Source organism: Pongo pygmaeus, chromosome X, assembly GCF_028885625.2.
Source record: "Pongo pygmaeus isolate AG05252 chromosome X, NHGRI_mPonPyg2-v2.0_pri, whole genome shotgun sequence".
In the NCBI taxonomy this organism is placed as follows: Eukaryota; Metazoa; Chordata; class Mammalia; order Primates; family Hominidae; genus Pongo; species Pongo pygmaeus.
Window position 1 is genome coordinate 123,223,017 of NC_072396.2, and position 12,632 is coordinate 123,235,648.

A 12,632-nucleotide genomic window follows, 5' to 3' on the forward strand; every position below is an offset into this window, starting at 1 on the left:
AGGAATTATATGCTGAGACCCATATGTTGCTTATGTGCCGGGCTTTGTTCTAAGATTTTACATATATTAGTTCATTTAACACTCACAACAAGCCTATGTGATAAGTGCTCTTATTATCTACATTTTTCATATTTTAAAAAACCCACTGAAGTTCAGGGAGGCTAAATAACTACCCAAGATCACGCAGGTACTAAGTGGCAGAGCTTGAGTTAAAATCCAGGCAGTTCAGCCCCCGAGTTTGACAAATTCTTTTTTTATATTCACAGCAGGGACATCTGGAATTAAAAAGTACCATCCTCTGGAGAAAGGCATCCTTATTCATTTTTTCCCTGGACCTGAGGTGGCTCTCAAGGAGTTGGAGAAATCAGAATCTCCCTAATAGAGATGAGCTCAAGGGTTAAAAAAAAAATGTGATGGATAAGATCTAAGCTTACTACGCAGATAAATGACTGCATATTACCCGCATACCAAAGCACTTTTTCCTTTACAAAACCCTTGTCTGCAAATTCCTTCAAAGAGAAAGCACCCTAATGCATTTCAAATAAGCTCTCTGTCTGCAACATTTCCCTTTTCAGCCCTCCGCCATCTCTCCTCACCCGCTCCAACTGTCAGTGGAGTGGCTTGAGTGGGAACTGCTATAGGTTTTTAGAACTTATGGTAGTGAATGTGTGTCCTTTTAACTTCCAGAAGACTCTGGAGGTCAGTGGGCTGGTGAGGCAACCTGTTGCCAAACAGTGCCAAACGGTCATTTGAAGCTAAACCAGCCCAGAAGATGAGCTGTGGGCTGTACTGCAAAGGGAGTTGTTTGGTTGTTGGCATGGGGCTTCCTGAACTAGACCTGTCAAACAGCCCATGGAGCTGTCTTGAAATGTTCTTTAGTTACAGTCATTTACAGTAGCTCCTTCAATTGCCCCATCGATAGCCATTTGGAATATAGAGGAAGGGGAAATCATTATCTATCATCTATCTATCTATCTATCTATCTATCTATCTATCTATCTATCTATCTATCTATCTATCTATCTGTCTGTCTATCTATCTGGCCAAGAGCAACCTGATTTTTGTTCTCATTTCTTTGAACTGAGGTCCACTCGGTTATAACCTTGCTTTGTTCTTTCCAAGTCCTAGACTGCCATAGATAGTGGGCTTGTAGCTTTGTATGGAGGCATTCATTGGGCACCAGTGCACTGACAGTCTCTGAAGAATTATTAGGTCAGCTGGTTCCAAAGCATTTCAGGCTGATTAAGGCCCTGGAAGAATCTTTTTCCTAGCCCCTTCTGTTACCTCTTCTGTGCCTTCCCCTTCAGTTCACTCAGAGGCTGGTTCATGACCGATTGCAAAAAGCAGGGTAGTAGCGCATACTAATCTTCTCTCTAAATACTCTTCGGATGTATTTCACTTTGTATAATACGTGTTCTTGAAAATATGCATTAATAAAATTGTGTTTGCTTGAATAGAGAAGCTACCATCACTGTGTGGATTAGAATGGCATTGGTGTAAAAATCTATGAAGATAATACATGCCAAGTTAGATCAATGCAGTTTGGTATGTGGTATCTCCTTAGATCCTCACAATGCCACCCTTATCCTCCTGTTACAAGTAAGAAAAATGAGGAAGAGTGATTCCCAGAAAAAGCAGAGGAAGACAAGATAGAGAGGTAAGAGATAAGAGAAAAAAAGTACAGGAAGTTTTGGGCAGAAGGTAAGAGGATATTGGTAGAGCTTCGTGGGGGTGGGTTAGGAGAGGTGAGGGGAAGCTTTTAGGTAAGGACAGATATCCTTATTGTGAATCTGGAAGGGCACAGAAAAGAAACCAAAACTTAAACATTTCTGGAGGCACTCACTGCCTGGGCCACCCTCCTGGAATGAGAAGATCTGAGGTTAGAGTAGCTAAAAAAAAAAAAAAAAAAAAAAAAATCCTTCTATAACTTATGCCTTCTCTTGGAGCGAAGTGGAACCTCTACTCTGAAACAGAGTCATACAGCTCCACTCAGTGGCAGTCTCTAGGTAGTGCACTGAGAGTGTCTGCAGCAGTCACCCAGACTGTTGAAATCAGAACTTTGAAAGACAGAGGAGAGGTGGTTATGTTATTTTATTTAATCCCCACGAGGTTTTGATGTGATGCCACATTTGAGAATTTCAGGCCAAACTTGTGCTTTCTCTATGACATGAAGACTTTTTAATTTAATCCCCACGAGATTCTGATGTGCTGCCACATTTGAGAATTTCTGGCCACACTTGTGGTTTCTCTATGACATGAAGGCTTTTTCTGATGCCAATCAGTGTGGCAGGAGGCATCTGGGCAAAGCAGAACCTAGACCCTCTCTTTGCTCTTTGCATTCTCTTCTTAGGAGTTTCCTTCTTTCTCATCAACTATCACTTCTCAGTGCGTGATTATGTATTAGGTGCTGTGGTGATATAGCATGGCACAAGACAAACAAGATGTCTGTTCTCGTGGAGCTTACAGGGAGAAAGACAGCAAATCTATACTTACAGATGGTGATAGGTTCTATGAAGGTAGTAGACAGATATGGCAGTGAGACAGAAAATAACTGAGGTCAGAGAAGGCCTCTTTGAGGAGTTGACATTGAAGCCGAGACTTGAAGGTTGAGAAGAAGCCAGCCATGGGAAGAGTAGAAGCAAGGTCTTGCACACCAAGGAGCACAGCTTGGCAAGAGGACTGCAGGCTAGATTTCGGCCCACCCTACACCTCAGCTGGATACCTTTGTGTAGAGAACAGTCTGCACGATCTTACATGAGAGTAGGGGGTAAGGGGATTGTTCCAGCAGATGGAATTTCATGTGTAGGAAAGAACATGTATTCTAGAAATTATGAGAACAGTGCCAGGAAAAGACTGATCACAAAGGGTCTTATGGAGTAAGATAAGGAGTTTGTATCTTATTTAATTCACAAGAAGCCAGTGAAGGTTTTTAAACAGGACGACTGAAAGGGTATGAATTATATTCTTTAAAAAACTCTCTAGTTGTGCAGAGAATCCACTGGAAGGGGAAAAACCAGTTAGGAGGCTATTGAGTAGTCGAATCAGAAATGCTAAAGGTTTGCATTACAATGAGAGTATTAATAGCTGAAGAGATGAGAAACGGACAGATTTGAGAGACGTTTAGGAGGTAAGCCAGCAGATGGAATGGATGTAGAAAAGAATTAAAGAGGGCAACCAGGTTTCCGATGAAAGCATCTTGGTGGGTAGAAGTGCCATTTCCTAAGAGGAAAGAACAAGCAGAGAGGAGGAGCAAATCCAGAATGACATTTTAGTTACTTCAAGTTGGAGAGATCTGTGAGATACTCAAGTGGAGATGCCAAGTCAAATTTGTTATAAACTTGGAAGAGGGGTTTGAGACACAGGTATCAATTTGGAAATTATAATCATTGGGTTATCTTCAAGGCCTTGAAACAAAGATTAGATCACTAAGGGAAGGGAGTATAGAAAGGCGAAGTCCCAGAACAGAGCCCAGAGAAACTCTAGTTTGGGGGAATGAGGTAAAGAGTGGCCAAAGAGGAGAAAACTCAGAAAACTGTAATGCCACAGAAATCCTGAAAGGGGCTGTTTAAGGAAGAATAATGTGGGTAGCTGCTGCTGAAGGATCAAGAAAACCAAGAATAGAAAGAGACTGATGGCTTTGACCACGTGGTGGTCATTGCGGACCATAATCGGAGCAAGGGCACCAAACTGGAAAAATAAGAAGTGGTGGTCAGAGTGTGGAATTCTTAAGATTTTTTAATCTTGAGATTTTGGGAGTGATGTATATTTTCATTAAGAAAGGTCTAGGATCCTTGGCATGGTCCTGAGAGTAAGTGGACAAGGTAGGGTAGATGGCAAATCATTGGAAATGTAGAAGCTAAGAAACAGAAACGTTTGTGTGTTCAACGGCAAAATTGTCAAAGATTTGGGGTGGAGAGAAAGTGTAGTGAAACTGTGGTTGCCAAGCAGTCTTGAGCATGCTCATGACCACAAATTTTTAGTGAATTTAGTCAACCAATTTTCAATATTTTTATCTGCTTCATTTAGTGGCAAGGAAAAAGTAATATAGTGCAATTGAACTAGAGTTTGGGGTTTTGCCTAGTAGATATGATAGACAGCTAAGAGGAGAAAGGGAATGGAGTGAGTGAGTAGGTATCAGTTTCCTATTGCTGCTGTAACAAATCACCACAAACTTTGTGGCTTAAAATACAGACTTAAAATATTAGAGTTGCAGAGGTCAGAAGTGTCATTGAGCTGAAATCAAGGTGTGGGCAGAGCTGGAGTCTCCTTCTGGAGACTCTAGAGGAGAATCTGTTTCTTTGACTTTTCCAGCTTCTATAGCCTGCCCACATTCACTGGCTTATAGTTCCCTTCCTCCATCTTTAAAGCCAGCAACATCAGGCCAAGTCTTTCTCAGGCTGCCATCTCTTTGGTTCTCTCTTCTAATTCCCTCTCCCACTTTTAAGGATGCTTGTGATTGCATTGGGCCTATCTGACTGATCCAGAATAATCTCCCTATCCTAAAGTCAACTGATTAGTAACACTAACTCCATCTGCAACCTTAATTCCCCTCTGCCAGGTAACCTAACAGACCCACAGTGTTCTGGGGATTAGGACACGGGCATCTTTGGGGAGGCCAGCATTCTGCCTGTGATAATAACAACACATAATGGATGGAATTTAAACTGGGTAAGTAGGCAAATGAAGAAGATGGTAGGAAGGTAGAGTGAAAAAGTGGCTAGGTCAGCAGATTGGGGAAATAATCTGATGGGATTGAAACATTGCAGCAGTAGAGAAGAAATTTTCTAAATGGTGCCATTTCTGGTAATGGAAAAGGCTAGTGTAGGACCATGGGGATAAGTATCTGATGTAAGGTTGTAGAAAAGATCAGATGAGGAGGTCACGGAAGTGGAATTCCAGGTTGTGGGATAAGTCATCCCTGTGGATGTTAAAGTCACGAAGAATGATGAACAAACTTCAGTGTAGGAAGGAAGACTGATGATGCAAGGAAAGGCATAAACCCCACAAGCTGGATGAGCCTGTAAGTGAAAAGGAGCCTGTGGTGGTGCAGACTTGCCCAGAATCAGAAGGATGGAGCCCTGACATGCAACTCCATTCCCAGGGGCTGAGCTCAAAGTCACAGAGTCTGTGCAATGACCCCCTTGGGATGTGGGAGCCAAGGTCAAATCCCAAGAGAGACCAGCATTCCAGACTGTCCCCTGCCCCTCCCGTGGCTTCCATGAGCAGCAGGAAGTGCTGGGCTTGAGGACCGTGGGCTCTACCTGGCCTGGAAGGAGATGGCACTCCTGTGCCAGAGTAGGCACAGAGTAGGCACCCACAGCCTACTCTGGCTGTGACACAGTAGACTAGGAGGCAAGCAAGGGACCAAGTCACTCCCTGTATGTCGGGGGTGGGGGAAGGGTCTCCCATGAGGGGTGAGATCCGTCATTGTCCCCAGCCTCACAGCAGAATCACACTAGGTTGCAAGAGCAGAAATCTCACACGAGGCCAGGGAGACGATCCCAAGAGAGAAAGGAAGAGGAGATAGCAAGGCCCTTTGTAGACAGTCAAGCCCTAGGCAGATAGAAGAGAAAAACACCATTTATGGTGATAGTGATTCCAAAGCAGTTTGATTAATTTAGCAAACATTTATCAAACATCAACCTGGTGCAGAGCCCTGTGGCAGGCACCGTGGGTGTTACAAACTTCAGGCAGGCCTAGACATTCACCCTAAAGGGCCTGTGCTTTCTTAGAGGAGCTAAACCATGTCCACACATACCACTGTCATTCAGGATAGTGTCTGGTGAGGGTGGTGGGGGACAGATATAGAAAAGTAGGCTGCCTGGAGGCCCTGAGTTTTGAGCCAGGCTGTAAAGGAGATCTTTGGGCTGGTCTTCCAGGGGTGTTCCCTGTCATCCCAACATTAAGTGGAAACCTCTGAGGGTTGTTGTGGCTTTAGGTCTCTCCCACTGGCCCATCTTGACCTTTATGGTGGGTCTGCAAATGGAAAGGACTTGGCCACTTCTGTTGACTGACAGAAGGAGGTGGGGTGGGGAAAGAGAGCACCTTTCCCTAAGAAAATCTGAAATCCTGGGTTGTGCCAACTACCTGGCTTGGCAAAGATCAGATGTCATGGGTGGGATAGCTGGAGATAAAGGAAAGGTAGCAACTACACACCAGAGATAAGGGAATGTGACATCCTGGATGGGTCTGCATCTGCAGGCAGCAGGCTCAGGCAGATAACCAAGGCTATGGAGATTGTTCCACGGACTTCTGGCTCACGTACTTGCCATGAAGAGAGCCCCAATGCAGGAGCTAGGAGGACACTCTCCCTCAGTTTCACTTCAGGTAGTTTCACTTCACTTATTGAAAGCACATCTGCTCAGCTTTTTCCTTCCTCTTCTGTTTGCTGGTGCTAACTCGTTTCCCCTCCCAGGGACTTGAAAACAACTGGTAAGATAGCTTACTGCCACTGCAACAGAACCATCTCCTCCAGGATCTGCCTCACTCCTTCACAACAACTTGCTCCATAACAAGCCCAGTGCCCAGTCCTATCTCCCTGCAGAAAGAAGCAGCTACTGCTGTGTACTTTTTGCCCTAGAGACTTCAAGATTGACAGCAGTCATCACATTGTGTTTCACACTCACTGATAAGTGGACAAGGCAACTGAAGAGGAATGATTTAGTATAAACTGGAGTCTCGGCAAGTATATTGGAACGTTGACACTCTATGCAGCTAGGAAAGCTCAGCTTCCAGAGGTCTTAGCTAACCTCCACCCCAAAGAGGGGCACAGGAATGATGGGGGAAGAGGCACTAGGATGTAAACCATGAGCAGTCTGTCATCTTTGGATTTCATCAGTCAAACAAGCAAGAAGTACAAATGACAGTTGTAAGGAGGCATGGCATTGGTACATGTAAGGCACTCAATAAATTTGGTAAATGAATAAATAAATGGTTTAATGAATAAAGTTGATCACTTTAGGTAGGAGATGAAGAAGATCAGAGGGCACTGACCAGGCAAATACAGAAAATAATGGTGGTACAGGCCGGGCACGGTGGCTCATGCCTGTAATTCCAACACTTTGGGAGGCCGAGGCGGGCGGATCACGAGGTCAGGAGATTGAGACCATCCTGGCTAACACAGTGAAACCCCATCTCTACTAAAAACACAAAAAAATTAGTTGGGCATGGTGTCGGGCGCCTGTAGTCCCAGCTACTCGAGAGGCTGAGGCAGGAGAATGGTGTGAACCCGGGAGGTGGAGCTTGCAGTGAGCCAAGATCACACCACTGCACTCCAGACTGGGTGACAAAGTGAGACTCTGTCTCAAAAAAAAAAAAAAAAAAAAAAAAAATGGTGGTACAAATAGGAGTATGTGTCCTATGGAAGGCAGGAAACCTACTTAGTGATAGTAATTACATAATAGTCTTGATATTGCTTCTGGGCCTTGCAGAACCTAAAATGTTTCCTCTCTGCCCTTTACAGAAGAAGTTTCCCCAATCCAGGGTGCCTCCACATTGGATCACTATAGTGCTGCTAATAATCGTAAAATGAAAAGGAGAGGACTCGTGTGGACCTAAAGGCTAGCCCTGGAGGCTAAGGCCTCAAAGAAAAGGTAGAGTTCTGGATTCTGAGTTGTCCTAGAGCTTAAGGGCCTTGATCTTCATTGGACGCAGAGCATGTCAATCTGATGTTTTCAGCAAATGAGCTTAGAGCTCACTGAGAGCCCCTCCTTGACCCTTCCAGTTCCGCTCCCTGTCACCAACCCGAATCTTTCCCGCCTTGTTTAAGTCCTCTCAGGCCAACCTCGGCGGGAGGCTCCTGGGATCAGCTCCCTGCCCTTCCCACCTTAGGGTGTCCTCAGAGACAGACATTCCCTCAGTAAGGAGGCAGACTCTTATTCTCTCAGCAGCCCAGCCCCTCACCTCCCCTCAGCCACAGCCACGTCAGTGGCCACCGTCTTCACCGTCGTCACCTCAGCCTAGTCGCCACTCCAGTTGAGGCACTGACTGGCGTCATGTCTGCCACAGGAGATCGAGACCCTATCCAAGAGGACCAGGAGGCCTCAGTGAGCCAGGAGGGAGTGCAGGCCGAGGCCGGAGGTGACCGGGAGGGTGGTGACTCTGGCCCCGAAAGTGGCAACACGGTGCCCGCGGCCGAGGTGGCCGGAGTCGCAGGGCCCATGAGAGGCCTCGGGGAGGAGGAGGGTGAGCAGGCGGCAGGCTTGGCCGCAGCCCCCGGGGGTGGGAACGCCGAGGAAGACTCAGAGATCAGGATAGTAGTGGAAATGGTGGAGGAGGAGGAGGAGGAGGAAGAAGAGGAGGAGGAGGAAGAGAGGAACGAGGCAGACAACTTTGACTTGGTCGCGGCCGCCCGTCGCTACCCCATAAGAGGCTTTCGCGTGGAGTTTCTGGACATGGTCCACTCCCTTCTCTGCCGCATCTATCACAACGACCACATCCTGATCGGGATGCGTGGCGGCCGCCTGATGCCGAGGCACCGCACTGCGGCGCCCAGTGGCTCAGAAGAGCCCCAGCTGTTGCTGGTGCATGAGAGGCTGGGCGCGGGGGCCGCGGGCCCTGAGGGCGAGGGCCTGGGCCAGCTCCAGGAGGCCGCGTCAGTCCCAGAGCCTGAGGTGCCAGCAGACCCAGCCGAGATAGCCAGGGAGCCTGCAGAAGAGCCCGCAGAGGAGGCCTCAGAGAAGCCCACAGAGGAGGCCGCAGAGGAGAAGCTTGCAGAGGAGGCCGCAGAGGAACCGGCCACAGAGGAACCGGCTGCAGAGGAGGAGCCCGCAGAGGAACCGGCCGCGGAGGAACCGGCCACAGAGGAAGCTGCTGCACCTGAGGGTGAGGAACGGGCTATCTGCAGTGGCGGGGAGGCAGGGACCCGTGCACCCAAGGGTTCCAGGCAGGGCCGCGGTGCACGCACAGTTGGTGAAGCGGGTGGTGAAGTGGGGGTCGGGGCCTCGGGTGGTGAAGTGGGGGTCAGGGCCGCCCTGAAACTTAAGGCCAGATGTGTCCCAATGAGTCGAAGCCCAATTCTCTAACGACCTCTATGATTTTTTAGAAAACATGCTGCCCTCTACCAACCTGTGTTTGATAGAAGATCTGAGATCATCAATGCCATTTGGGGGGCCCACAGATGAATGGCCAGGTAGATAGGGGTTCAGGAGGGAGCTCGGCAGGAAACAAGAGACAACGGAAAGAAAAGAACAGGCAAATGGCAGGCATCCTTTTTTGTTCATGACTTTTCAAAGTGTAAAGATTCTTAGAAAGTCGATCCCCAAATGATGAAGCATACAGGGGCCCTTGGTAAAAATGAAACATTCAGGGGGTTGAGGAACCAATGAGCTTCACCATATAATTTGTCTTTTGAGGCAACAAATATTTTCCCAACAAAGTTCTGACCAAAACACTTAGAATGAGATCAGACACCATGATTCTGATCTCTTCTCCAAAGAACTAGAAATAATCAGCAGCTTTGGGTGGGAGATTTACTGGAAAAAAGGGAAATAGTGTCACTGTGGAAATGATCAAGCAGCAGCAACGTGAGGGCCATGGCACTGTTGTGAAAACCAGTAAGAAGGTGCCCAGCTATTCCTTCCTTAGTTAAGTCTATCCTCCTGCTTCTCCTGAGGGTGGAGTACTGGGTGCCGCTGCTAGTTATAAATTGGGCTATATTTTCTGTGAATGTCTGGTCCCAACGTCTGTATTATTCTTCACTAAAGAAGTCACTAAATATCAGCATGAAAAGTGGGATGAAGAGGCTCAAGATGCTGCAGGCGAGGAAGAGAAAGAAGAGAAAGAGAAGGATGCGGAAAACAAGGTGAAGAACTCCAAAGGGACCTAGACGCAGCAGAGGGGAAGCAGAGAAAATCCAGGTATCGGTGTATAGCTTTGAGAATCACTCAACTATTCCTGGCATTTACCTGTTGCTGACAGTTTTATTTAAAAAAAAAATTCCCAGTAAATTAATTAAGAAAAAGTTTTAGTTTAAAAATTCAATTTAACTTACTTAAAATGTTACTAGAATATTCATGTACCTAGTAATATGAACTGCAGTGTGTTCTGAAATACACTTCATGGCTACTCATTTGTTCATGTTGAGGTCTTTTGTCCTCTGGCTGCAGGACTACTAACAAGTGGCAAATGTATCAGACCTACTACCTAAGATCAATATTTGTGTAGAAAACAGTTGCCAGACGCAGCATCTAACTTGCTTGGGCCACACATTAGTTGGGACTTCATTACTTAGCCACAGAAATGCAGGCTCCCATAGTAACTAGAAGACAACTCAATGCCTTTTACAAAGTGACTACTTACAAATAGCAAAAAGCTAAGAATTTCAAGTAGGACCACATTTAATGACTAATACCTAAATATTTGTTTAGCTATATATCTTTGTATTTTATGTGACAAATGAAAAGAATGTGTGTAATTAAATCTTAAGGCATATCTGTCTTTGAGTATATTTAAATGGTTAACATTTTTTCTTTTTTTTTTTTTTTTGCATTTTCACAGCTGTATTATTTCAAAACAGCTTCTTTCCCATATGGTAGATATGGAAACCAAGGGTCTGGGAGAGTAAGGGAGTATCATTTGTGGAACTAGCACAGGCTGTTAAAGCTTGAGAGATTTATTTAAACCCCAGAATTGCCTCTCATGTAAAAACAACAACAAGCTTTTCTGGTGCTAGGGAGACAAGGTTGGTGTGATCATTTGACTGGAACCATCAGTTCCACAAGCACCCTGATATCTAAGCTTGCGAGTTACAAAAGGAAAAGGTGTTCTTTTCTACTTGTTTAAGATACAGCACACAAATGTTGCAGATATACACAGAGCTGGCCATTTTCTTCTATTTAGAAAGTCACTGGTGCTGGTTATGTACCATTGTTTATTTTTTTTCTCATTTCATTCTGTAGTTGGGAAGAATAGAAAGAAGATGAAGAAAGAAGACTCTGTTGTTCATTGTTTTTATTTTATTTTATCCAGATGCCTGTGAGAATTTTAACACATATCATTCCAAAGTTCATTACCTTAAAAGTGATATCTAGTGACATCTAACTTTTATCTTTCACAAATGTATTTGACAGTGATTGTTCAAGTTAGAAGTAAAAGTTTGTTTTAAATGAATAAATTGAAACGGGGAGATTTTTCAATAAATAATTCTGACTCAAATCTCTCTTTTACCTCTTTGTTTTGGCCCACCATACCTTCATTGAAAGGTATTACTTTCCACCATTTAGTAAGACTGTTTTAAATTCTTTTACTGCATCCAAAAGTCAATTAAAACGTCAAGTTTAAAACCATTTTTGAAAAGAGAGAGATGGGGCTCAAGTCTTCAGAGCTGTACTGTCTATTACCTTAGTCACTAGTAACGTTGTGGCTGCTGAGCACTTGTAATATGGCTAGTCTGTTTAATATGTGCTGTAAGCGTGAAAATAATATTGCATATCTTACTAATGATTTTCATACTGATTACATGTTGAGATGATAATACTTGAATTAAAATGAAATATTAAAGTTCTTGTTGGTTTCTTTTTATTTTCAAATGTGGCTACTAGAACATTTAGAATTACCCATGTAGATCACATTACATGTCTATTGGACAATACTGCTCTAGAGCATGGTTTTGAAGAAAACTTCATGGATGGCCCAGGTTGCCTGGAAGCCACATGGTATTGCTGAGCTTGGGCCCAGACTTTGATTTGGAGCAGTGGTTCTCAAAGTTTGGTCCCCAAACAGCATCATCAGCATTACCTGGGAATTCTCAGACTCCACCCAAGACCTACGGAATCCGAAATTCTGGGGTGGGGTCAGCAATCTGTGTTTTAACAGGCCCCCCAGGGGCTTCTGATGAACACTAAGGTTTGAGAACCACTGGTTTCAAGCAACAGAGGAAGAAGCTGAGCACCTCCTGTCGAGCCAGGGTTAATTCACTGGCTGGGGGCTGTTTAGGTAAATTGAAAGGGACAGCAAGGGATGGGCTGGGGAGGAGACTAGAATTCACAGGGGCTGAGGCCTAGAGAGGAAAAATGCATAAAGGAAAAAGTTGAGTCCAAAAGGATACAAACATGATACCATGCATATGACTTCTAAGAAAACATACAAATGATCACCATAAATTGATTATGGGTACATATAGAGAGACTAAAAGATGTGCTTGTAAGAGATGCATACAAGTGTAGCATACAGAAAGGTGTGCATTCGAAAGAAGCACATTTGAGATGGTGGTTACCTCTCAGGGAAAGAAAGGGAGGGGCATTCTAGTAGAGAAGGCTCCACAGCAGGCATCAACTATATTTGTAATGCTACATTTCTTAAGCTGAATAGTAGATACATGGATGTTTATAGTAATGTTTTCTACAATTTTGTGTAGGTCTGAAATATTTCTAAAGCGGGAGGGGGAAGGGTAGCAGTTCTTCCCACACCACTGGGGCAGGACTTAGAGGAGTCTGAGAATTCTAGAACCCAGCCTGGCCTTTGAGGTCATTATGAAGGTACATTTGTCATGGAAGGAGATAAACCATTAAATAAAACATGCTGTATTCGTTTATTTAAACATTTCAAATATTTAGGCATATGGTATGTGGATCCCAAGTTGAACTCTTGTTCTAAACCCTGAAAATGTTACAGGTGAGCCAGGCTCATTATCT

General features: G+C 44.8%; 1 protein-coding gene across 1 annotated transcript; it reads left to right on the forward strand.

Annotated features, from left to right (window-relative positions):
* Window positions 1-7,753: 7,753 nt before the first annotated feature.
* On the forward strand, window positions 7,754-11,502 carry CT47C1 (cancer/testis antigen family 47 member C1). The gene is made up of 3 exons (XM_054472355.1): window positions 7,754-8,823; window positions 9,705-9,857; window positions 10,899-11,502. Exons 1-2 carry the CDS (start codon window positions 7,995-7,997, stop codon window positions 9,824-9,826), a joined length of 951 nt encoding a protein of 316 aa, XP_054328330.1. The 5' UTR covers window positions 7,754-7,994; the 3' UTR covers window positions 9,827-9,857; window positions 10,899-11,502.
* Window positions 11,503-12,632: the final 1,130 nt, after the last annotated feature.